The 27527-nt window shown below is 32.4% G+C and overlaps 1 protein-coding gene and 1 pseudogene across 12 annotated transcripts in view; both read left to right on the top strand.

Annotated features, from left to right (window-relative positions):
• Positions 1-27527, top strand: part of PLEKHA5 (pleckstrin homology domain containing A5) — a 191124-nt gene that overhangs the window by 152258 nt on the left and 11339 nt on the right. For 3 of the 12 annotated variants that reach the window (XM_016140437.2, XM_016140438.2, XM_036236924.1), the window contains 9 exons: positions 7240-7320; positions 11877-11912; positions 12424-12486; positions 14118-14198; positions 14333-14482; positions 22182-22283; positions 25133-25244; positions 26091-26137; positions 26928-27116. In XM_016140437.2, coding sequence (XP_015995923.2) covers positions 7240-7320; positions 11877-11912; positions 12424-12486; positions 14118-14198; positions 14333-14482; positions 22182-22283; positions 25133-25244; positions 26091-26137; positions 26928-27116 — 861 coding nt within the window. The remainder of the gene's footprint in view (positions 1-7239; positions 7321-11876; positions 11913-12423; positions 12487-14117; positions 14199-14332; positions 14483-22181; positions 22284-25132; positions 25245-26090; positions 26138-26927; positions 27117-27527) is intronic. The other 9 variants (XM_016140446.2, XM_016140450.2, XM_036236923.1 and 6 more) reach the window with 5 other exon arrangements.
• LOC118614036 lies at positions 21158-21276 on the top strand (annotated as a pseudogene).

Below are 27527 nucleotides of genomic sequence, written 5' to 3'. Positions count from 1 at the left end.
CTTGGTGTTCTCCGAGAGCATTCATCTATTCATTATTTTACTAGTTGTCTCTTTGTTTCTTGTTCTTCATCTCTTGCGCTTGGGTTTCTCCCAGAAAACAGAACCTCTGATGTGAGCTTCTTTGATGTGGGCTTGTTTGCAGAAAGTTCACACAGGAGTAAAGAGAGTGAGCAAGGAAGGAGAGAATATATTATCAACTGCAATAGGCAACTTGGGCTTCATCTCACTGATTCTTATTGACAAATGTAGAAACACTGTAGAATTACCCAGCTGAACAATAGAAGAGGGAGGCATTTGTACTGGCTCCTAATCTCCATTGACCAAGGGCTGCCCCTTGAGACTAACTCTCCACCACATTGGCATTATACATACATGAACATCTAGTAGGTTGATATACACAAAGTGGTTGATAGGCTAATAGGATGTGGATAGGGACACAAAAGATGTCTGAAACCCCTCTCTCAGCAGTTTTAGTTATGTATTTAGTTGCCTATGGAGATCTCCCTTTGGAAGTTCTGCCTTCGGTATATCCCTCAACATGTCCAAAATTAAGGTCATCTTATCTCTCAATTCCCTGACCAAAAAACTGAAAACAAAAATGCTTCAAAATACTGGTCATGTTCCGCCTCATTGTTGTAACAAACATTTCTTGAACATATCGTCCTTGGAGAAGAGCTCACTGGTCTTTGAGAAGGATTCAAGACCTTTGCCTTAGCTGTTTGCTTAGATCTAGAACTTTGACTAGTTTAAGCCCTCGAGGAAAAGAGAAAAGTGAGACCCAGTTTCCTCCTCCGGCTTTCACAGTTCGATTGCCTGGTGGATGAAAAAAACAAATGGCAACCTGGAAGGACCCACAGTGTGACTGACAGTCCTTGGCATCCTGCCTGCCGATCTAGCAATCCAAGGGTCGAAGATCTGCAAAGTGCTTAGTCAGGATAATACACACCACCATGACACCTTTTATATACTTAGCCCCTTGTTACCGTTTAGTCGTCAAATCTTAGTAGTTCAAAAAGCACCTGCCACATTTTGTCTTTCATCTAACTCAAGAAATTTCACAAACTTCCTGTCAACTACAAAATAAGGTTGGTCTCTTTTTGGTTTGTCATTCAGGCCTTCATTCCACCACCACTGCTCCCCAGCCGTGAAATACTTCCTCCCCTGTAAGCCCTGTTCTCTGTGCACCTGTCCAGTACTTGTTCGTCCTGATAGCTTAAGTATCCCTTTACAGTTTTCAAAGCAGTCATATTACAATATCCCACTTGACTTCCATGGCCTTTGCAGCATGTGGGCTAGTTACCTTTATCTTCATTTACTCAGTTTTAATGACTTGCCCAGAGTCACAAAGCTAGGATGAATACCTTGTGATAATGAATTTTATCTCCTGACCCCCCTTTTTAAAATCAGTTTTGACTTCCTTTAAAACTAATGGCATTGTTCTTAGAGTAGTCCTGTTTTGGGTTAATGGTCTTTGTTACTGAGAACTATCAGCTCCTGGTTACATATTTATTTTCTTATAAGATAGGAAAATAAAAACAAAAATTCCCCACCCCTCCTAAAATGCCTAATATTTATACTGTTCTATTTTGTATTTACAAAAGCAAATAATTTTGTAGCCTAATTACTATAGCTCTTAACTTCTATCGTATTTTTGCTTTTTTTTTTTTTTTTTCAGAAAGTACATTCAGCAAAGATTTATGGAGCTCAGTGTAAAGCAGGATGTTAGTGCTTACGAAGTAAGAATTCTTAAATGATTTTCAAAGCCCAGGAAGGAAATAAAGTTGAGCATAAATGCCAAAAACATTTCTAGGATTGACCTAAGGGTATGATTATGTAGTTCATACATAAGCTGATAAATCTTTGAATTAATGGCAGGAATTCTGCTACTTAGTACCAGTTATAACCCAGTAAGAATACAGTTGCTATTAATAAAACACAGATCCTTGTATCTAGAAGATATTATTTTGAGTGAAAGCTCAACTATATTTTAGAGTAGATTTACCCATGTCCAGAACAAATATTTCATTTTACTAACAAATGTAAAATACTCAATCTTGGAATGTTTCGCCCCTTTTAAAATTGTATTGCTAAAGTATTTGCAAAGAGAAAACTGTGACCATTTCAAATGTTATATTCACAATAAAACATTTTTATAAAATGAATTTTAAGTTATTTTAATATTTCTAGTTGCCTATGAATGCCAGGAAAAGAGATGGTAGCATCAGGTAATTATATATTACCTAAAGTTAGAGGAACAGTGTTTAAGAGTCCTTAAACAAGGAAAATAGATTAAGCCACTGAAGTAAAAATCAGATCTATAAAATTTGTCCTGTAGCAAAAAGGATTTTGCTTTTCCAAAAATACTTTAAAGACCTTTAGATTAAAAAAAGGTGATGGCTCACTATGTAAATTGTTAAGTAAATTATTTAGAAATACATTAGCCTACACCTTCAGTTTCCTTCAAAATATAACAGGTATACATACATATATGTATGCATATATATGTACGTATGTATGTCAAAATGATGACTTTAAAAATTCAGCAATTTAAATGAGATTGCGAGTATAAAGAGTACCCTCTTTTTGTTCTGTTGTATTTAGGGCATTTTCATAATGTTTCTCAATAAATGGACCTTATCAATATTCCTGAATCTAGTACTTACTACATCAGCCATTTAAGAAAATTTTTTTTCTCTTTTAAGAGAACGTCAGATACTATTAACTCCTATGTTAGTGTCCCAATTTGTTGTTACCTTTTTTAGAGATCTAACTTTCTCTTTTGAAGAAAACAAGGGTACATTATATAGTCTACATAAAGTACCATAGATTCTTCTGAATGTATAACAATTGTATTTTTCCAAAATTTTACTTTTAGAAAACATATAGCATGGGCAGTCTATTCTGATTGCTTTAAAATTTTCAAATAGACCTCAGTACTTTGTTCCATCAGCTATTAAGAAACCTATTTACATTCTTCTATTTAAAAAGTCACTTCAGATTTCTCTGTTTCCTATTAAACAATGAGTAGTTTCAAAAGATAGTCATACCCTTCAATCTCAGGTTCTGGGACTTTCAGAATTGCCTCCAGTGCGAGTGGAAGGGATTTCCATTGTCATTATCTAAGTGACCTATTTATAAAGACCCCTGCATTCCTCAAAGCTTCACCCTAAGCATGTCAAATTCTTTAGCATTTCAGTTTTGCCACACATCTTAAGAGTTTATTGATGTAGACATAGGAGGACATTCTTGAGAAATGGATTTTTCAGTGATTAGGCTATCGTGGTTTTTCACTATTGTTAAAACAGATTCCCAACTTAAAAATTCTTTTCTCAAGATATCATTAAGAATTGAGGAAAAGCCCATTTTCCATGTAAATGGAAAATGACAGCACAGAAATGGGTCTTCTCGTTGGTTATCAGTGAAGGACAAAAGCTCTATAGTGTAGATAGAAATCATCCAGCCTGCTTGCTCAAAGAAAAGGAGGAAGCTGTCAGCACAGATTCAGACTCAAGGAAACTCAGTTGCAAGGCAGTTAATAGTAAAATTTATTTCCTTAGTTACACTAGCCACATTTCAAAGGCTAAAGAGCCAAGTGTAGCTGGTGGCTACAATATTGGACTACACAAGTATAAAACATTCCTGTTCTCACAGAAAGTTCTTTTGTACAATGCTATTCTAGATGATTTATTATATAAACTTTTTAAAAGAGCAATTAAGCCACTAAACCACTTCTTATACTTAAAGGAGGATTGGAAAATTAATCTTTTTCAAAGATGAATTATATGAGTGATCTCTTGGCTCTGCTCACTGCTAATCTCTTTCTCCTTCCGGCCTTTCCCACTAAAAAATTATTCAGGCGCATTTATCATATGAGTTATAATATCCTGTTCCTTCTACATTTGTAGCTGGTCTGATTTCCCTAGTGATAGAGACTTTGGAACCAATGTTTAAAAGTTGCTAGAATAATGGAGCAACTGGCAATTGAAAATTGTATTCCTGGTTAACACCTAGGATCCCCCTTGATTTCTGCTGAGTCTGCTAATATTATGTAATAAGAAGATTCAGTTTATTTTTAAGGGAGTTAAGCCTCTTAATATCTCATACAATAAGAATATTTTAACCTAGATGCGATACTTGTATTTAGATAATTAGTGAAATTTTTCATCTTTTGATAGCTGTGCAGATATCGTGACCAGCATTTTGTACTGACCCGTTAGGGCCTTAAAAAATTTCTTACTGGTGATGGGTGAATTAGTCCTCAGTTACTCAAATTAGTGCCAGGATGGGAACACGGTTCTCAAGCCTGATATCCTGTCAGAACTGCCCACAGATCTTCAGAAAGAGAAAAAAGTGTGCAGTACGCAAGGTCCATTTTTTCCTGGTCCCAGCCAGCTTTGAGAACTACTGAGATAAAAATCACAAGGGACACCAAAGGAAAAAAAAAAGTCTAGTTTTTCTGAAACATAAACACTATCTTTGTGCTTTCTAACCGCTTTTATGTATAGCACATACAGAAAGTGGCAATATTTGTACAGCTTTGAAAGAGTAAGCGCTGTGAGAACAGTTCTCTAGATGAACGCCTCGCTGCACTGGAGGACTCCAATGGTTTCTTCTACCATAACTCCCAGCCTTGAACATGATACGAACACATGATGCTAGAATTTTTCTTAGCCTCTTTATGTCACCAAAGGGCTTTTGCCAGAGGATAATAATTCCATTAATTTAGTTTATTTCATGTTTATGTATTTTTATCCTTGACTCCTCGATAAAGATTTGTTTGTTTGTAATTAGAAAAGCAACATCTCAGAAAATTTGCGAAATCTAGAGACATATACAGGAAGAAAAAAATAATCCACACCACAAAGTAATTGCTGCTAACATTTCATTCATTTGTTGTACTAAATTGTCAGCTTCCAGAGATGCCTTCTAATTTGAATATTCTAGGATTCACTATATTATGCTTTAAATTTTTCACAGTGAAAAATAGTTAATTCTAGAAGTAATCTCTGAGACACTACAGTTTGTGTTATTTTTAAATATTATTTTTGCTTTTAGTTTTTCTGTTCCTAAGCTAATTTCTTCTTGCAAAGATCCCTTCTCAGTGACTTAATATTTCATGATCTTTGACATGTAAATTAAACCGGCATTTTTAAATCACACACATGGCTTGCATATGTATATATACACACATATATACACATACACACATTTACCGTAAATAAATCAGGCCTGATTATTCTGCGTTAATCATTATTTCTTCTCCCTTTTTAAATACATTTTTAAGTAAATTCCTCAAGCCTAGAGTAGGAGCATAAGTCATTAATCTGTACCATATTGAAGCTCCACTTAAAGATGTGAGCCATATTGACAGCACTAACCATTTAACACAATGGCCCATTAGTGGTGCCAGATTTCCAAGAGTCAGTGGGAAATTTCAGTTTGACCTTGAGTATCCTCTGCTTTTGGATAGTATCTGATATTCATTATTTCTTAAACATTCATGCTCCCGAACTTCACCCTCTTTCCCAATAATCTCTGAGTCAGGTACTGTTATAATTTCAATGGCAAGCTGTTGAAAAGTAGTATAGATGAGATTGCTTTAAAAATTAAAATTAAATACTGAAAATGAATAGAACCTTAAGCTACTTGAATTATACAAAGTGTGTATCAGTGTAGTCAGGTGGTTAAGCCAAAACGAAAAAGCAGTTATACTTTATTCCATGATCAACATTTCATTAAAATAAAATCATTAGCATTCCCTTAAAACATAGAGGGCACTTTAAAATATAAAGAAGTCTTTCATTTCTGTAATTTATGTTTTCTGTGAAAAAATTTATATCTGTAATTATCTATTTACAAGTTACTTTCCAATACCATAAAAAATTTATTCTGTACTGCATATCAACATGTTCGTTTCCCATCTACATGAGATGTCACCTACAAATACCTTGGTCCCTTGCTGGATAACACTGGAGGGAAAAAAAATTTTGAGATTAACTGATGTGTAGATTTGAGTTTGATGCATAGAAGTTCCAGTTTAATACGTGGATGCATAGATTTTAAATTAAATTATTTAGCTCAAATAAAACTTTGTAAAAGTCGATTAAACCAGGAACAGAAAGTTTCTCGTTTGACAGCCAAAACAGTTTTTATTGACATGAAACATCAGTAAGTAGTCTGAAAATAAAATTGTCTAGATTCAGTTTTCAAGATTTTTTACTTCTATTATATGCTTATGAATCTTAAGATTAGTAAACTTTTGTTGTAGATTTTGCGAAATCAGTAAAGTAGCATTTGTTAATCATGATAGAATGCTTATTTTCTATAATAGAGGGTGAAAATTATGTAAACTAAATGTCACAAATCACAATTATAAATAGACGTCTCTGCTTAACAAATGGTATAAACTCTGTTGGCCTTTCACTCTGTATATATATCATGATGATTGTCTTTTGAATGCTTTACCTCTGAGGTCCAGAGCCTGCTAAAACAAATATTTTTTTTAGAGGCAGTAATTAAGTACAACAGAGCTGGAAATGTGAACCATGATTTCAGCCTTTTTAGGAGCTAGGGAGATACACTGAGTCTTTGCTAAGTAAATTTTAGTTTGCATATCCTTGAAATAATTCTACAGATGGTGTGACACTGTGATAAAATTCAAAATAAAGTATATAAGTGTCTATCAAGATTAATTTTAATGTCTGATTATCTAAGTGATAGAATATATTGATTATATTCTAAAATTTTAATATTCGTATTTCTGATTAATCTTATAAAGATTTCTGATTAATCTTATGAAGAATTGAATATCATTTTAAGCTCTTTTACTGATCAAGTAATCAGTAAACTGGTAAATCTGCTTTTACATTTATAGGCTATATCGCTCTTCAGTTTTATCCTTTGAATCATGCTTTATCATCTATTCTAGTATATGTAGGAATGTTCATTAATTGACTATATTGATAATATTTATAAAGTAAAACCTAGTTGCAGCATTATTGCAATTAGTAAGCTTTTTTGTAACCTTTTTTTTATAAGCTTTTTAAATAACCTTTATTACAGCATTTAATACTTGTTCGAAATGGTTTATATAAGTTAGATCTGTACAACTTTGGGGTAAAATGTAAACTGCACTATTAGGAAGATATTAAAGTAGAGGCTATATTTACAGTGTCGTCTTTCAAATCTAGCTGTGCTGTAAACTGATGTTTGCTGTATGCTCCTCCTGATTTGAAATAGATGAAAGAAAATGAACCTATTATCAACATGGTTCACACAATGATTGAGAACTCGGCGCTAAGACCCCAACTGTACCAGCAAGTAAGGTCTTGGACAGTGAATGATACTGCTTTATCATCTGCAAAATCCCTCAGTGACAGTTTTGGTTTATCCTCAGAGTTACTCATAACATTAGTGTTTTTCTTATTTCATTTTTTGTTTATGTCTATTTGGAAAAAAATGCAATTCATCCATGCTTTTCAAGATGCTGCAGTATTCTTAGCATGGCTTTGCTGAACATTTTGCTGTTGAATATTAAGTGTGCCATTTTCCTGAAGTTTTTGTGTAGAGTATTTGATTGATATGTACTTGGAGGTCTGCAGTGCATTTGCAAAATTTTACTAGATTGCCATTGATTTTGACTAACTCTAAAAGCATTATAAGGAATATTTAGAGAAAACTCAAAAAAAAATTTTTTCCCTTTCAAGGGGCACCACCCATAATCTCCCCTCAATGTTTTAGGACTAGATTAGATCTGTTTGGGAGTTCTTTAAATCTGATTTCTGTACTCTGGTATGGTAAAACCTAAAGGTGGCCATGTCTTATCGGGAGGCTCTTCTCCCTGTATTTTTATCATACTTACGCAGTTAGCCAAGATAGTCATATCTTACCCCCACTCTTTTCCTTAACTCAAAATATGTGCCATAGAGTTAGCTGGCTTTAATTTAGGGCCTTGGTAATCTGCAGATCTGCAAAAGAAGTCATTTTATACATTCTATCCAATTTTTTTGTATTTCATGGTCTAAATGTTCTTAGCTGTGTTTTGCAACATCAGCTTCTTCCACTTCAACACTCTCAAATTACTGTGGCCTATGACCTGTTAGAATTACTTAAATCATACAGAAGAAGAAAATTAACTAACATGAAAAATGAATATATGCTTTGATTAAAATATGTAAAATACCTGGTTTTTAAAAAAGCACCTTGATCTCACACTGGCTTTAAAGGCCTCTGGTTTGCTTTATTCACCTTGGGGTCTGCATTGTGGTCTTTTAACTGTGAGAGTGAAACAGTCGGTGGGAAGGTAACTCATTTCTAAGCATATTTTTCATTTGAAAGAAAGAGATGAAGTATTAAATATTTAAAGTTAAACAGCTTTACTTTTCAAAAAAAAAAAAAAAAAAAGGAATCTTTCCATTCTTTAAAATCACCAGATTATAGGACCTTGACACTCAACTCCAAAATATCACACCAAGAACCTTAGCACTTGTTCTAGAATTGATACCTTTTTCAATGTCTGAAGCTATCACTTTATTATTTTATATAGTGTTAAATTGACAGGAGAGCAAAGGTATTTTAAAAGTTGTAATAGGTTGTGTTTTTATTTTTCACACTGCATATTTTCGATCGGACTGCTAGTCTCGAAGTTCTGTTTTCTTTGTTTTTTCCTTTTTATATTGATCACTAATGAGGATGATGCTGCAGACGTCATTGCTGATTGAAATTACTGCTGCACTAAAATCTCTTAATTGGTGTTTTTCAGATGTGGAGGGATATCTGAAACTGGTCTTTTACAGTATCATTGATTAGATTAGATTTATATGAATATTTTTCATATTAATACTTGAAAGAAAAAAATTGAAATTATTCAAAACAGAAAGATCTAGATGTCTGATGTCAGCAGCCATGCATGGGCATGAGATGGGCAGCCAGTTGCTAGGTAATTAGTGCTGTCTCAGTGCTGTTAAGTCTAGTGAGTCTTCAGACGATCCTTTTTTTTAATCAGCCACTGGCAGCATACTTAATTGTCTTAGGGCATCGTTGATGTTTAAAAGTGACAGATGTGTTTCTTAAGCTGTTTATAAATTTGCATAAATTGGAATTAGATCGTATTTTTTCTCAAGGTTTCCCTTATCATGTTATTATTATCCAAAGATCTTTATGAAAGTTTATAATGTACATTGTTACAGTTTTGTTTTTCTGACATTGCATTACAATGAAGTGTTAATAGGCCTCTGAAACTTAGTCAAAACTATAGTGACAATATAATGCCTTATGACCCATTTTGAATCACAGCCTTTCAAGTTTTCTATCAGAAGAACCTTTATATTTACATTTCCTTAGAAGAATGGAGGACACCTGAGAAATTACATAGGCAGTAATTATCTTAAAGTCAAGTAAATAGTACCTAAAACTGAATCAAAACAAATGCTAAATAGCTGAAAATCAAGTTGAAAAATTCCTCTGCATGTACTAATCATTCTTCTGCCTCTTATTACATTTTTGTGTCAGAGATTTTATAATATAATTAATATCAATGAAATTAATCACCTGATAATTGTTTTAAAAGATATATACACCCGGTGAGCATTTTCAAGTTCTCATAGATTATAATGTCTAATTTTACCAAATTTTCCTCCAAAATCCTCCTGGAGTTTGTGTCTGTATGTATGTGTATATATATTTCACATACTAAAGGGGTAGATACAATAGAAAGTTTAATTTTAAATGGCAAGAGTAATTTTACTTGATGCCAAAACAGTTTTTTAAAAAATTATTAGATGCCTTATGAAAAAGTTCTGATTTTCTAAATGGAGTACAGCACATATCTGTATGAAGATGGTAAAGTTTGCATGATGTACTTGTGTAAAGCTTGAGCACTACTCAAGCTCATATAATTACTACAGAGCCCTTTCCATTTGCTTTGCTAGTGTTATGGAGATACTTCAGACTCAGAACTTTTTTATTTTTGCTAAAGATGAATTTGAAAAATGATCGAAAGTGTTGCCATGCAACATTATTTGATGCAGAACTTGAGTTAATCAGAATATTTATGAGATTATATATTTTTCTTATAGAAGGAGTTTTATATTGAAGATGAATAGCAAACTTCTTCAATTGTAGGTCGCAATTGTTTTTATGTTTTTTAAGAAAAGCCTTAGTAATGAAAAATAGGTCATGCTTAGAAGTTAATTATTTAAAGAATAATCTTGTTTTCATATACTTTTCTTCTGACATGTAAAAGCAGTGTATAGTGGAAGGTTAATTATTTTAAGATTTTTATTGAATAACCTGATAAAAGGTTTTAGTACATTTTTTCAGTGGTACTAAAAATATAGGTAGAAAAATATTTTAATTTTTATGTCTATAAGAATGTATCGCTCTAAAATTATAACAATACAGAACACATTTTTCTTTTTTATAATCTGCCAACTAATATGAAAATGAATATGTAATAAGATTCTCTAAATAGTACTAGACTTATCAGGGTCATCACTTCCTAAGGTCTACAAATGTCTAATCACTATGTTGTATACCTGAAACAAATAGGATATTGTATGTCAGCTGTTGCTGAAAAATTAAAAAAAAATACATATTTTAAAAAGTAAATGAAATTGAAATATCAAAGAAAAAAAGATTCCCTATATAAAAAATAGTATACCAATATCCTAAATACTTATTGTGGATTATTAGGTTTTCATTTAAAATTATTAGTCTTTTATCTGTTGACTCTGAGATATAGGATACAATTCATGTTTTAATCTGGATATACCACTGCATTTCATGGCTCAGTAAAGCTGTTTTGCATTTAACTTTAAATATTAAATAAGCAAAGTATATTTGGACATTTGGTAGCTAAAGACTTTACATCTTATAAATGAGAAAATTTTTGTCATCTTACATTTTTATGAATCTAAAGATTGTAAAACTTTTCATTACTTTTTTTTTAGATTGCAGCATAAATTCTTTTCTTGGATCTAGGTGCTTTAATTTTGAATAATTGACACTTCTCAGGATGTTCAGTGATCTTTATTTTAAAATAGCACACAAGTATTCTGACGTTTGTTATTAAATTCATTTTTCATGTGATGTTCATTTCTGTAGAGTTTTGTGGTTAATAATCACTGTGCATACCCTTAAATAGTCACAGGTTCATTTGCATGAGGTATACGTGAAAGTTGTGTCTTGAAATGAAACACTTAAATCCAGGATTTATTATTGTATGTTTGGAATGCTTACATTTTTAACCTACTGATTCCCACATTTCTAGAGCCATTCAAAATTACCTACTGTTTAAATTGTGCCTCCTTCTAGAGATATAACTGTCGAGCAGTTTTTTAAAGAGAGTATGTAATAAGTAGCTATAATTTATACATTCTTATACATTTGTATGTGTATATATGAAATCTGATTTTCCAGTCTAGAATGTAGTTGGGATATATTTCTCCCATCCCGACTTTGAGAAAAAATGTGCCATTTGGTAAATATACAGTGAGCCCCAATTAAATTTTTCCTACTATGTATTTGTTATTATCTAGTAGTCAGTATATTAAGTCAAAAGACAAGAGAGATGGTGAAATATTGCCTGCAGAGGCTATGATGTGATCTGTAGCGACTGGGATGGCTATTGAAATCTTGGTAAGCACACTCAGAAATGAGGATTTGTTTGACCAAAAATGAACTGAAAAAAATGATGTTTATACTAAATAATAATTCCTTACGGTATAATAAAACAACTGGTGTCAACAAACACGTATAAAAGCTTTTTATGGAATTTGACTATCCATAGTTTATAACATAGGCTTTCAGTTTTATGAGGTTTTGAATGATTTTCCTCTTTTCAATTAAACCCATCCTTTTCCTCCATTATCTTTTAGTTCTTAAGACAGAAGAACAAGATAAGTCTATATTGTGTATGTGTGTTTATATATTATGTATCTGTATACAATATGTTAATAGATTTTGTTAGTAAAATTGTACTAAGATGTGTTGGCATTTCGGTGTACACATACACAGTTGTGTGATTATGTGTATACTCTGAAGGACGGTTTTGATTGTTGAAATATGCCTGATTTGAATATTTGATTCAATACAGTTCTTATAATTTTATTTGTCAATTTTTCATTAAAATAACATGTCTTACAAATGGAAAGATGTAAAGTGCTATGTAATTTTGTTTGACCAGCTTACTATTTTGTTTGACAAGCTTAAGTTAACATCATTCTTAATGTATCTTGCGTATTGTATCACTGTTAAATATTTTTCTGCTTTTGTAATGATCTGTGTTTGAATTAAACTTCTAAAATTATAAAAATCATTAAAACCTCATTTTTGTTATATAAATCCAAAATATTAACTATAGGCTAAATAATTATATTTTGAAATATTAATTTTAAAGTAGCTGTTTGACATTTTTCCTTATAGCTATCACAAGATGAATGCAGAGGCACATTATACAAATACAGACCTGAAGAAGTAGATATCGATGTAAGTATTAATATGCTATGTATTGACAGGACTCTGTCTTACTCTCTGCCGAGCACTAAAGAAGCCTGACAAAAATGCCTCTTCCTCCCCTTCCTTTTTCACTTAGATTCCATTAAATGCACACTCAATTTATTCTCTGTCGTTCTTCACCCCCATAGTTAACAGTTGACTGTATTAAGAATCGCTTAAATGAAAGTAAAAGACTTTCATGAAAAGTTGTCTTTTAGAGAAAGTGTTAGCCTCTAGAAATTCTGAAATTCTGTCATTAATTCCTTTTAAAATTAAATTTAGTTTTTAAATCCTATTTTAGATTGCTGACTTACTACACAGTTTTACTTATTTATATGTCATCCTTACCTCATTTCCCCTGGTTTTATTCCATTTGTTCCTCTTTGTTATTTCAGTGTGCACTAGTCCCCCCTTATACATGGTTTCGCTTTCTACAGTTTCAGTTACTCACAGTCGGCTCCTGTCCAAAAATGTTCAATGGAAAATGGAAAATTCCAGAAATAAACAATTCATAAGTTTTAAATTCCATGCTGATCTGAGTATCATGATGAAATTTCATGCCTTCCCGCTCTATCCCACCTGGGATGTCAATCACACTGTGGGTGCTTCCTGCCTATTGTTCACTTAGTAGCCATCTAGGTTATGAGATCGATTATCAGGGTATCACAGTAACCCTTATTTTATTTACTAATGGCCCCAAAGAGCAAGAGTACTAATGCAGGTAATTTGGGTATGCCAAAGAGATACCACAAAGTGTATGTATGTATGTATAATTAAAAACAGTATATATTGGGTTTGGTGCTGTCTGTGGTTTCAGGCATCCATTGGGCATCTTGGAGCAATTTGCCCCACAGATAAGGGGGGACTACTGTATTCCATTTGATGTAGCTTGAGTTTCATTGTCTAACAAAGATAAGGTCGTTACTTTAATAGATAAAAAGACAAAGAAAGTGAAATGTCATGTTTCTTGCTTTCTTGTTACGCAGTAAATAAAGCTTGGAACATATTTATGATTTGTCCAGGGCTTTTATTTTCAGATATGTGGAGAACTGGTTTATTGTATTGAAATTTTGTTAGAGTCCTCTATTATATTGTCATAATTTAAAACTTGGGGTAGTACCAAGAGTAAAATTATTGAAAGTGATTTTTCTCCACTAGCAATATTTTTATTTGTATTACAATTAGAAGCAATCTTTTGTTTATACTCTTTTCTAAAAACATAATTTAAAAAAATGTAAAATAGAATCCAGTTGGTATTTTAATTAAGTGCTACATATATCATTTAACCTATTCAGCTTTTCATAGGGGGAAAAAATCTTAACCACATTGAAATGATTTGTTAAAAGCATATGAGACTGCTAAGAATTTTTTGAATTAGGTAGGTTAAATAGTATGATTGAAATGGTTTTTCATTTTACATGCATGTTTTTTAAGCATTCCGTCCTTATAAGATCTATTTAAACTTTTATATTACTCAATGAAGTAAAGATTGACCTAATTAGGTATTCTAAATGTGTTTTCTTGTTTTAACCACCTCCAGTTACAGGGATGATGACTGCCTACCTTCAATTACAGGAAAAATAATAAATTGCTAATAAAAGACATCTTCTCTTATCACCTAGGCCAAGTTAAGCCGTCTATGTGAGCAAGATAAAGTGGTGCATGCTCTAGAAGAGAAACTTCAGCAGCTCCACAAGGAGAAAGTAGGACAATTATGTTTAATATCTACAATTGATGTTACTTTATATGATTATTATCAAGACACTGATAACTAAAGTAAAAGAGAATTAATTTGATGATGCAGAACATTAAATGTAATTATTTTTTATTGTAATAGTATACGCTTGAGCAAGCTTTGCTGTCAGCCAGCCAAGAGATAGAAATGAACGCAGATAACCCAGCAGCCATTCAGACCGTGGTGTTACAGAGGGATGATTTACAAAATGGACTGCTTAGTACATGTCGAGAGCTCTCTCGAGCCACTGCGGTGAGTACATATTTTGTTCATAGTAAGAATCACTGAAATATGCAGTTCTCTTTTTCTTCTTTCTATTTAATTTATATTTGTATTTAATTGGACTGTTTTTAAGATTGTTCTCTATTATAACAAGAAATTAATTTGCTATTAACAATATCAAAAATAAAGGATGATCTGTTTCTCTAGGCATTTTGTTTTTTGTGAAATAGTTTTATAAAAGAAATAAATACTCTTGTTTATGTGTCATGAAAAATTCTTAAGATATGTTATAATTTATCACACTGAGAAAATATTTTGTGGATTTTAGGGGAATTAGAATAATTTGGGGAAGGTGGTAGTTAGATTCACTTAACCAACCACTTCATAAATGGTACCTGTGAAATGCTTTTAAGAAGCCATCAACATTCCATTTCATAGCTGCAGTGTGATCTAAGTATAGATGATAGGTTCGAATAAGAAATATGATTAGCAGAACCTTTTAAACCATAGTTATGTCACTTTATGAAAGGTATCTTGGGATTACCAAGTCTAAAAGTCTTACTCAGAGTTTATAAATTAAGTGTTTTATAAATTTGAACAGTCTGCTTTAGGTCCTATGATGTAGTCATCTCTAAACATAGTAAGAACACCTGCCCAACAGCCTTTTGAAAGAGAAATCCCTGCAAAAGCCACCTGTTAAAGAAAGCTGCTCACACACCCTCGCCTGTACCTTCAATGGGCTCTTTAGGGAGCAGCTACCTTTTAAGAAAGTCTATAGCTTAAGTAAGAGAGTTCTTTTCAAGCTGGCAGTATACCGGAATCTCAACATGGCTTCAGTTCTGAGCACTAAAATAACACTCCAAACATAAGCTATTTTTAAAGGAATATGTGATAGTTTTAGATAAATCAAAACTTAGATTTTGTGATTCTTAAATACCTTATGTTTAAATATCCCTTTTCTTGGTTTAAAATGACCTCATTTAGTCCCTTAATTACATTGTAATGTTTATAAGTTTTTAACAATATTTAATATCCTTTTGTCATCTCCTAGAAATCACAACCAGATCTTGTTCATCTTTTTAGCTCTAGCGTTTAGTACTACAGGATGTGCACTAAAAATTTGATGAATGATTGAACTGAATGATGCAGATCTAACCATAGTCCTGAAGTCTTAGATCTACATGGATTTTTATAATGTAGTCATAAAGAAAATATATGCATCTGAACTGCTGTTTACAAAGAAGTAGTCAGTTAATTAGTGATATGTGGGATTTGAATAGGAAGAAAGAGGACATAAGAGATGGTCCATACAAGACAAAATGGCTTGAAACACAGCACAGAGATGACAGTATAGGAAACGTTTCTGGAGAATCAGGAAGTAGAACTGACTGGTTGGCTGGCTGGCTGGCTGGCTGGCTGGCTGGTTTAGGGGATTAGGAATATGAAATTAAAAAGTGAAAATGGCATTAAGCTGTCGGTGCCAACCTAATGAAAAACTCAGTAGCCCTGTGACAACCTGGGTCAAATCAAAATTTAGTTGGAAACTATTTTATGATTGGTGTCTGTTTTAGAAATTCTAGGGTTGTAAAATGTTCATTGGGTTTAATAACTTAAATCTCATTTGTAGGCTTAGAATTTACTCCATCCCAAGGTTAACTCCAGCTTTTTGATGGATGTTTACTAGAAATGTTTTAATAGAAATTAATCATTTTCGAGTATCCCATTTTCTAGTTGGTATTCTATATAATCACTTTTCTGTGTTTTTTTTTCCTTGTCTTCAGCATTATTTAGTGATCATTACAAACCCTCAATATGTTCTTCTAAGACATGTCTTACTACATAGAATACAAGCTATGTTATTTGTGCCGTTACGTAAACTTATTTATATTTGCATCTTAAGGCTACAAGCAATACATAACATCACACTGGGCATACAGCGGGCACTCAGTTGTTGCTGATTACATTTAAATTTGAATTAACATTTGTACCAGCAGAATCTCAAAGGAATCCTCTGATTCTTTCACAGTTGATGCAGGGCCTTGGTTCAAATCCAAATTCTGAGGTATAAAAGATTCGATAACATAAGGGGTATAACGTTAAGGCATCCATACATCAAAGCTTTTATTTTAGAAAACATTTTTGCATCTGGTTGGCCACTAAGGTACATAAAACTAGATTGACACAAGGTAAAGCAGTCTTCCTTTTATGTTTTACGTAATTCTTGAAACTATATCTCCTCTTCATAAAGAGCCACCCAACACACACGTTTTAAGCACATAGTGCCTTTGTGTTCTCTCCGTGCCTCTGCGTTGTTTTAAGCCTGATTAGTAAGGCAGATTAGCAATCAGTTACCCCTTGAAATTTTCAGTGGGTCCCTGTCTTAGTTTGGGTTCTCAAAGTAGAGCTTGAGATGAGAAACTGGGTTCCGAAGGTTTATTTGGGAGATGATTCCAGGAAGCAGAAGTAAGGGAGGGTGTAGAGTGAGACAAGGAGGGAGAAAGGCCAGTAAAAGTTTCACTACTGACTTTGGTTACCACTGTGGGCAACAGGAGTTTGATCCCACTGTGGACTCTGAGAAAATAGCAGATTGCTTCAGAATTTCCCACCGAAAGTCTGGGAGGCTGGAGTATCTATTACTCATTCATTGAGGTTGCCCCTGGGTCCTTCATTCATCCATACTTCCAAACTGCATTAGCGAGCTTATCATGAGACACTTGGCATGCGTGGAGCTCTACCATAGGTCCTTGAAATCAGGTGGGCAAAGGCAGTGTGGGGTGGAGCTCCATAAACGTCTGTTATAGTTTCCTCTTTTGGGGGAATTTACATTAGGCCTTATCTCTAAATGTAAGGGATATATTCTTATGTTTTTTTCAGCTCCACAAGTGCTTTTATTCTTCCCAACAACTCAAGAAGACAGATGAAGCAGATATACACATATTGTAGATGAGAATTTATAACTCATCCAATAATAGCAGAAAAATATATTTGTATATCTGTGTTTTTCACATATATTGTCTGGTTTAATCCTTAAGAAAATGCTGTGCAAAATAAATGTAATTATTATCTCCATTTTATTTTCATTTTTATTACCTCTCCTGTACAGATGAAGAAACCGAGATTCATGGAGGTTAAATAACTTGCCAGGGTGACATAACGAATAACAAACAGAGTCAACACCTAAATCAAGGACTTAGTTCTAGGGCTTCTGTACTTTATAGTCCATTTCACCATGTGGTCACGTGTACTTTCTTGGAATCAAATATATATTACTAAAAATCTAAAATTGGAATTTCAACCACTAGAAAGCAGGTATAAAGGCTCCCAATCATCCTGAATCATGCTAGTAGATGGCTTCTGCATTTATCCATAATAGCCATGAAAAATAATACCAATATGAAATAACAGTAATAATCATGAATATTTCTGGAGCAGTTATTGGGTGTAGGGTTTCATTATAAGTGCTTTACATGCACTTATCCACATAATAACCCCTTGATGTGTTTAAAGAACTACCGAGAATCATGGTTACAACAAAGTATAATTTTTTACAGTAGATCTGTCAGCATCCATGAATTATCATGGAATATGCTTTGGAAAATTTTAAAGTGGTTTTTGAATACCCTAGTTATTTCATGCTTACAAAATTACATCTTCCCAAAAAGAGGCAACCAGATGTGATATTCCTCCTGATGCTCTGCAATAGGAAGTACCCAACAACACTTAAGAGATATTTTTACCCCTAAAAAAATCAAATCTGAATCTCAACAAGCCTCCATATCTAACTACAGGTTTATAGGAAATACAGGCAACAGAAGATGATGCAATACCATAGGAATTTAGTTAGCAAAATCTAGAGTAACAGAAATCATACAAAACAAGTGACCCATTCTCCTCTACAAATAAGTAGCAAATGAATGGGGGGAAAGTGTTGTCACAATTAAAAATATTTCTTAAAAGATTACGTATTGATGAATAAAAAAATAATTTCTCTTATTTTTCATTTTGGTTTCTTTAGAAACACATATTGATGTATTTATAAATGAAATGATAATGATGCTTGGTGTTTGCTTAAAATAATGCCACAGAGATAGAACATGGGTGCTATAGATGAAAACCAGATTGGCCACGTATCGATAACTGTCGAATTCGGTTGATAATTTCAGGAGATGGAATATAGTTTTGTTTCAAAGAGATAACAGAAGAAACTAAAAATACAAGTTAAAGATCATAAGTAGCCAAAAATTTTAAAATATATATAGCCAAAAAGTAGAATTACTGTAATGGTTACCATAAACTGGAAATCTAAAACATGGGTAACTCTATAGCCATGGCTGATTTAGTTGATCCTAACTTTATACGGTTTGGATTTGGTTACTCTTAAAAATTTTTTTAGGTTTAGAAAAGCCAGTATAATCATTATTAGTTAATAAAGTTAGGTATGTAATGTGCTTCATAAATAGTGATTTTTATTTGGTATGTAGTTATATAAGACAAGCATAAAATCAGAAAAGACAAATACCCTTTTTGAAAAACGATTTAAGTAAGTAAGCCCATTTTCAAAACCTGTGCCAGAAAAATCTCTATATCCTGAAGGTAACAATGAAATCAGATTAACCTTATTTTTGATTCATCTCAAAAATCAACTGCTTCTAATACCTAGCTGACAGAACTGTTATGGTTGGATGGTAGTAGCCAAAATATTAACATTTTTGTGTATGCCTACTTCTCAAAATATAATAGTAAACTTAAATATTACAGTGCTTTTTAACTCTCCAAGATTTAGTAGTGAACATTAATCTGTAATATTTAAAACTGAAAAGAGTTGTTTGAAGTTTATCTTAAATTAATAAAAAATCATACTACATCTGTACTGTTGCCCCTTCTCCATTTTGAAACTGAAAATCTGTCAATTACCATATCTTAAATTAAGATTCAAACACTAATCAAGAGGCAAACCAGAAGTAAACCAGTCTCTATTAGCTCTAAACATAATATAGTAATAATTATTTACTTATTTAAGTATAGTGTATAACTATTCCTTCTGGGCTGTGAGTTATAAATTGCCATTGATTCTGGATAAGAAAAAGGAAAGTTATTATTACATTAAAAATTTGGAAATGAATCATTAGTTCTAATCCTTTCTTAACTGTTATAACTCTGTAGTTAGGTATTAAAATCCTCACTGATCTTTTCGGTACTGTGAGATTTCACTGCATCTGAATGTTGCATACCTATTTCGAAGTTTGTCTGTTTTCCCCCACAGTGGCCAAGTCTTGTCTCAGGACAGAGCGTAGAGATGTAACCACTATTAAAATTTCTTTGTTCCATGTCGTAAATATAGACTCATTTTTTTAAAAGTTTCCTGTCATTCCTATAATGATCTCACATATTTTTTTAACCTTTGTTAGAGTATAACATGCTCTGGAGGAGAGTACACAGATTAAGTACACAGATGTGGCTGACATTCATATCAAGACACTGAATTTTACGAGCATGCCAGAGGCTCCCCTCCAAGTGACTGCCTTCTCCCAAAAACACCACTACCTGACTTAAAACTATATATTAGCTTTGCCTGTTTTTGACTTTTATGAAAATGTAATCATATACTCTTTGGTTTCTTTTAATGTTGTGAGGTTCATCCATGTGGTTGCAGATTGCAAGAATTCATTGTTTTTACTTATGGCATAAACTCTCCACAATGATTTTAATATTGTACTTGTATAATCCACTAAATTCTTTAATGAAATACTCATCCAAGCGTTGAGAGGAAACTGATGTTATGCCAGTCCTGCCCCTTTTCTTGCCATCCTATGTTGACTTGTGTTCTGCCTACCCATAATCATGTTTGAGGAGCAGAGAAGTAAAGGCAGAAATGGGGTGGCCCAGCAGGATTAGTGAGACTTAGGACAAATGACCCAGTGCGATGGCAGGACTTTCCAGGCTGGGAAAATAAAAAGTGTATTGATTCTTCACCCCTAAAATATTGGTGAAGTAATCTCTTGCTCTCAATCTCTGTTTCTCCTATGTTTCTGTAAGAAAAACAAAGATTCCCACCATCTGAAAATGTTCTTATATTTAGATGCCTCTACAGATAGATCCTTTGGGCCCACCTTAACTCTGGCTTTTCTACGAGAGGTTAGGTGTTAGTTTGGCAGTGCTATCTTCCTTAATTGCTAGGCTGCCATTGGGTCTTGTTATCCTCATTTTACCCTACCTGAAGCCTTCAAAGGCCACAATCTAAATTTGCAGTTTTTGTGATGTACACAGGTTAGAAGATGGATAGAAACAATTTTTACTAAAGGAGATTAATATCCTTAATTATCCAAGTAAACACACTTTGCTGAATCCAAGTAAGGATTCTACTATTTACACAATATAAATGAGATAAAGATCATAACGCTTTATCACTTTGCTTTTTCAAAATTTAATTAATTGTGAAATCTCCTCAATAGACTCTTTAAACTATCTATATAATACAGAGACGATTTTTAAAAACCTCCAGTAGTTTATCTCTGCTTTTTTAAAAATATAATTCATTGTAAATCTTGAGGAGAATCTTAAATTTTAAAAGCAGTTATACCAAGTGGCAAAATTTTAACACTTTAATTTTTTAAATTATGTACCTTGAGCAATTTTTTCATTGCATAAGTTTTTAAAAGTGATTTTAAACTAGTTGCAGAATATACAAAATAAAATAACTGTTTAGTCTACGGCCATGCCACCCTGAACGTGTCCTATCTTGTCTGATTTCAAAAGCTAAGCAAGGTCGGGCCTGGTTAGTACTTGGATGGGAGACCACCTGGGAAGACCAGGTGCTATAGGCATTTTAAAAAATAACAACAACTCATTAAAAGAGAACCTCTAAGAACTTTTGAGGTATTGCTGTCTGTTTGTTTGTTTGTGCTAATGATTTTAAGTAACCTTTCTTCTGCACTACTACCCTCTTTCCTTATCCCCAGACTATTGCTGTTGTTAAACTGACATTTCCCCATGGAGCTTGTTCAGAGCAATGGAAGGCAAGAAATTCCTGGTCATGGGAGGTTGTTATATAAGAGTTGCTAATTCATTTTACAAAAGAATTCAGTAAATACTTGTTGGTTGTGTTACATGTGCCAGCACCACAAAAAATACTGGTGATGAAATAGTAATCAAATATAGTCTCTGCCCTTAGTTTATCAATTTATTGACTTCATACCACTCTCTAAAATAGTCTGAAGAGTAAGTACAGCCCATAGAAAAGTACCTATACCCCAGCAGAATAGCATTCCTGAAGCAAAATATAATGACAATATATTTTTGCGCACTTGTTCAATAGATAACAGGTGGTTAAAGGGTAAGTATGAAAAAATTCTGAGTGTAGGGTTTCAGAGATGATGTGTTTTCTCAACAGAAAAGTATAAGTGGGTAGTCTGTATTGACTCTCAATGAGCAAGATTCACTGACTAGTTAGCTGAATTAGGTTTATTACATTACTGTAAATTTACCTAAGTAAAGCCATGTCAGGCTTCTGGTGTTATTGAAAATCCCACATGCTAAAATGCAACCTATTTAGTGTTTTTATTCATGGAGAAATTTTTATCGGGGCATACAAGAAAATGCTTCAAACAATAAAGGAAAACGAATTAGAGAAGTTTTTATTTTGCTCAATATAAACCACATAATAATTGAGGTGATAATGGCATAAAAGTACATTTTCTCAATAAAAGTAAGTAAAGCTTTTTGATTTTAGGAACTGGAACGAGCATGGAGAGAATATGATAAGTTAGAATATGATGTAACCATTACCAGGAACCAGATGCAAGAGCAACTAGATCGCCTTGGTGAAGTTCAGGTACTAAAGTGTAATTTCACATTGTTTAAACGGGTTTTGACTGGTGCTGTACAACCAACCTTGTTAGATTCATGTATGCCCTTAACAGTTTTATATTATTGGCTATATAAGACCTGGTTTTGAATCCTTTAAATAATAAGAAACCTATTGCTTCACAAAGTAGCCCATCTCTCATTGTTTAAAAGCTCTTTATTCTGTTGGATACATGGTATGAGCCCCGTAGTGTTCTGTGCTCTTAGCTAACTATATGTCACTTGGTACTGAGGTATTGAATTATATGGATTTTCCAAATATGTATATTTTATCGTTTTCAAAATGTATTTTAATTCATGCTATATTAAATGCCTCTTTATTATATTATATTTAGTCTATTATCTTAATGGATATATTATTAGAATAAAGAATCCAGTTTTGTAAACAGGCAGATCCGAGATCAATTTCCAGTGTTTTCTTATCTTAAAGTGTTGCTGTGAAAAATGGAGATAATATGTTTAAGGAAATTTGTAAAGTTACTTCATGCTGTGGCCCTATGTAAATTTGATCATTTGCATTAGAAGCCCAGTGGACTCAATAAACAAATTAATACAACATATAAAAAGCTAATAAAGTTGTCTCATAGAAAACCAACTGTCCTCTGGCTGTGTTGTCCAATATAGAAGGCACTAATGCACTTAAAAATGTTGCTGGTGTAACTGAGGAACTGAATTTTTTATTGTATTTCATTTTAATTATCTAAATTTAAGTGTTAACATATCGTCATGACTAAAGTCAAACTAAGATACAATAGAAAGAAAACTATAAGATGTAAACAAAGGCTCAGCAAACTTTCTGTAAAAAGCAGATATTGATATTTTTTATGACCACTTATTTTCTGTACAAAGATATCGAATATTTTAGATGGTGCAAGTATATACATACACTCTGTCACGGAATCTCAGGTGCTATTGGCCTTTGTATAACACCTTAAAAATGTAAAAATCCATTCTTAGTTTTCAGGCCAGAGCACTCTACCAACCCTGATTTAACCTAACAAAAAATATTCATCGTGACATAAGAGAAGACTTGAATAAAAGGGAAAGTATAATCATATACCGTGTTCATCAATGGCCCAATTTAACACTATCACAATGAAAAGTCTTCATATAAGCTCAGTTCTATTTCAACCAAATTACCAGAACTTTCTGAAAAAAATTAACAAAATAATTCAGATATATTAAGACCACAAGAAGTTGAATTTTTTAAAAAAAATAAATAAATAACTTGAAGGCACACTCTGTAAGAAGTAGCATTGCATGTGTGACCTCAGACCAGTTATGTAACAACACTGTGCCTCAGTTTACACAGCCGTATATTGAAAATAATAGTACCAGCCACTACTGGCTTATTGTAATGATTAAATGTGTTGATATTTTTGAAGCACTTAGAAAAGTATCAAGCACATAAAATATATAGTTTGTTATATAAGTGAACAATGAAGACAACATAGACAATCTTAAAAGATGATATACCGGGAAGAATTATCTTGAACACTAAAATTCAATGAGTTATTATCTAGATTTGCAAAGAATTTTTTTTTAGGTTTTTTTAGAGAAACAGTACATTAGCAAAATGGACAAAGAACATAGGTAGTTTTAATTCATAAAAAAGTAAAACATTGCTAACAAGTGTTTGAATATTGTTTAAAGTCACTATTAACTAGAGAAAGGCAAGATAGAACAAAAATGAGATTTTTAATTACTGCAGGAGTAATACATAGTCTATATAGAATATACAAGTGTCCGATTTTTATAGTTGATATTCTCTCCCTGTAAGTCTTTTATCAGTGTTCACCTCTCTGGGCTGTTGTCATGTTGGGTGTGTGTTAGTATTTCCATTTACTTTGATACTTTCATCCTATGGCTCAGAAAAGTGAATACCTAAGGTCGTGCAGTGCCTTTTTGAGGCAGCGTTGGTGCATAGACCTTATGTGTATAGACTTTGAAAAGATATTTCTACTTCTCAGAGTGCTTTTGTCCTGCTAATAAAATACTGATCGTATTCTAATATCTACATGTAGTTGTCAGAAACCGATAGTCAATGAAAAAGATTTTTTTCTAGCTAATGTGATGACTTTATACTTTGTTGCCTATTTTTTTTTTTATAAATTTACATTCCTAAAAATTATATTTGTTGATATCTAAGTATCAGAGTCATAGAAGTTCTATTACAATCTTACTGAAAACTGATATGGTCTTATTTTGGTTTCAGTTAGAGTATTTAGCTTGAGTGCATGAAATGGGATATTAGAAGTAAGAAAATGGATATAACTTAGAATAAAATAAAAATGGCAATGATAAATTTAGATTCCAAAATTGAAAATTAGTCCTGCAAATATATTTAACTCTGTGAGTCAAAACTCTTCTAAATATATTTTGTCTTTTTCTTTTCTTTTTTTGGCATGTCTCTTTATGTTCTAGAACTTGGAAATTAGTATACTTTCCGTTTCTTTTTTCCCCCCTAAAAGATTTTTTTTTAATTTGGGTTTTGTAAGTTTGTATTTTGTTCTGTTTTCTTTTTGTTTTGGTTTTCTATTTTTTGTCCCTTCTGTTCAGTATTCCTTCCTGGCATTTTAAATAACACAAGGCAAAGCTTATTGAGAAGATGTGAAATAGTACACCCGAGGCTGAAAAATTATTTTTTTCTCTCTGTTTTATCTTTTATCATTGCCACTGAAGTTCAGAAATTTTGAGAATATATTAAATATTTTCAAAACTTAATCCACTGCAATTCTGGGTTTTTAAATATATAATTAGTGGAATTTATAACTTTAGTGACTGTTTTTCCTATTTGTGGTCTATTTTTACTAATAGACTGAATCAGCAGGAATTCAGCGTGCACAAATTCAGAAAGAACTCTGGAGAATTCAAGATGTCATGGAAGGATTGAGTAAGCACAAACAGCAAAGAGGCACTACAGAAACAGGTAAGGCAACTTTTTAAATTTTATTCTGCAGTAATTGACCATAATATTATATCTAAAATGGAATGACACACAAAATTGGGTTACTTTTAGTATTTTAATGGATTTTTGACATCAGAAAACAGGTACTCTTCTTTTTAGCATTGAATTGGTACACAAGTTTAATAAAGTAAAAAGCAAAAGTTATGCCAACTTCACTCAAAAATAAATCATGGTTTTATATGTATTATAGTTATAAGCATACATATAGAGTTTTGGTTTTAGGAGATTTTTCCCCCTAAAACAAAAAATGGAATCATAGTATACCTATTTTCAACCATTTTGTCTTTATTCCCCTTAACTATAATACAGTGATAGCTGTTTTAAGAATTCATTGTATAGATGAACTATAATTTATTTATCCACTCTGTGTTGATGAACATATTTACAGGTTTGGGGACTTGTTTGGGTTTGTTTTGTTTTGTTTTCCCTGTCATAGCCATTCTATAATGAATATTATTGTATATGTAACTAAACACACATGGTAGTACTTAATGGATTCCAAGAAGTGGGAAATGAACACATGTTTTGCATTTTGATAGACACAGTCAAGTTGTCCTCCTAAAAGACTACATCAAAATGTACTCACACCGATAAATGTTTGACAAAACCCATTTCCCTATACTCTTACTTAAAGTAGTTATTTTAATTTATATTTTTTAATGTAATTGGGTTCAGATTCTGAAAACAATAAATGAGGGATTAAAAACTGAAAACTTTATTTAAAATAAGTGAAATTAAATTATTCCTTTTTTTCTGTAGATTTAGAAAGATATATTTAGTATAAGTTGTGTTTTATTTTTTTAATAGGTATGGCAGTATCAAAGTCTTTCTCAACAGTTAAGTCCAAAAATGAGGTAAGTTTGGATTGTTTTTCCAACGATAAATTGTTTTAAATATTTAAAACATGAATTAGAGTTGTCTTCTCTACTCATAACAAAATGTTTTCTAACTATATTTAAGTTATTGTTTTAATCTTGCGATTTTACTGGTTCAGTAATTTGGTACTTCTAACAAATGTGATTTTTTTTTTCCCTTTTCTTAATACAAAAAAAAATTTAAAAATTTGAATTCTTTTTTAATCTGTGTTAGAACATTAACATTGTCATGCTTTTTCTAATGTAAATTATTTGAATATTATTGTTTTTTATATTTGGTAAAAATTTGTGGGATAATTAAGTTGGTTGTGTATCATGCATACCATAAAGAAGTTACAACTGCAAAGAGATACTGTCAATCTAATTGAAAGCATTTGTGGTCTTGAATTTTATATAAAATCCAATCAAAAAAAAATGTTTTTCCCCCTAAAAATTGAAAAAAAATAAAAAATCGCCAGTAAGAGTTTCAAATTAATTTTTTTCTCCTATTCTTAAAATGGAATACAGTAGTTTCATACGTCTATTTTGATGTTGAGCTTCAGAGTAAAGCTAACCTGTGTGCTGCAAAAAATGTTAGATACAACCTTACTTAAAACCCAGTTATTGGCCATTAAACATTTTTAGTTTTACTTTTCAATATGAGACTTTTGGCTTGGCAGTGTCCCTTTATGTTAAAGCTAATTTAAGGTTAACTTACCATTGCAAAGAATTTAGATATCCTTAATTCAATATGCTTATCTAAATAAGGTGACTATTCTACAATCTTTAGGAAGAGGAAGTAGTCCCACCTCGTCCTCCACTTCCTCGGTCCTATGACTTTACAGAGCAGCCTCCCATAATCCCCCCTCTGCCCAGTGATAGCAGCTCCTTGCTCTGTTATAGCAGGGGCCCAGTCCATCTGCCTGAAGAAAAGAAGATTCATCAAGTTCAAGGATATACAAGAAATGGATCTCACTGTGTAAGTGGCTGTAATAGCCACAGAATAGTCAATCATACGTGCCCTCTCATTTTTGAAAGTGAATTTATTTTACATTCAGACTTGCTTTTATTATAACATCACTTTTAGCCAGCGCTTTTTGTTAATCATGTTATCATTTTGTTTTTCCTGTTTTGGTTTTACCATTCTCACTTTTTAATATTTTCACAATTTTAATAATCTTTCATAATTTCATATTTTCCATAAATGTTATCATTAAATGGTTTTTAAGTATTTTAAGTATACCATTTCAGGATATCAGAGGCAAAATGAAATCTTTAGATCAGAAAGAAGCAAGAAAAAGTAAGATAGTTCTAGGAATGATAATAGGTTGGGATGTGATCAGTTCATTCTAGGAAAACTTAGAGAATATGATCTTTGCCAAAGAGACAT

The sequence above is a fragment of the Rousettus aegyptiacus genome, unplaced genomic scaffold (assembly GCF_014176215.1).
Source record: "Rousettus aegyptiacus isolate mRouAeg1 unplaced genomic scaffold, mRouAeg1.p scaffold_m13_p_2, whole genome shotgun sequence".
NCBI classification, from domain to species: domain Eukaryota; kingdom Metazoa; phylum Chordata; class Mammalia; order Chiroptera; family Pteropodidae; genus Rousettus; species Rousettus aegyptiacus.
Note: the sequence above shows the minus strand (reverse complement) of the source record. Positions and strands in the feature narration are given on the sequence as shown.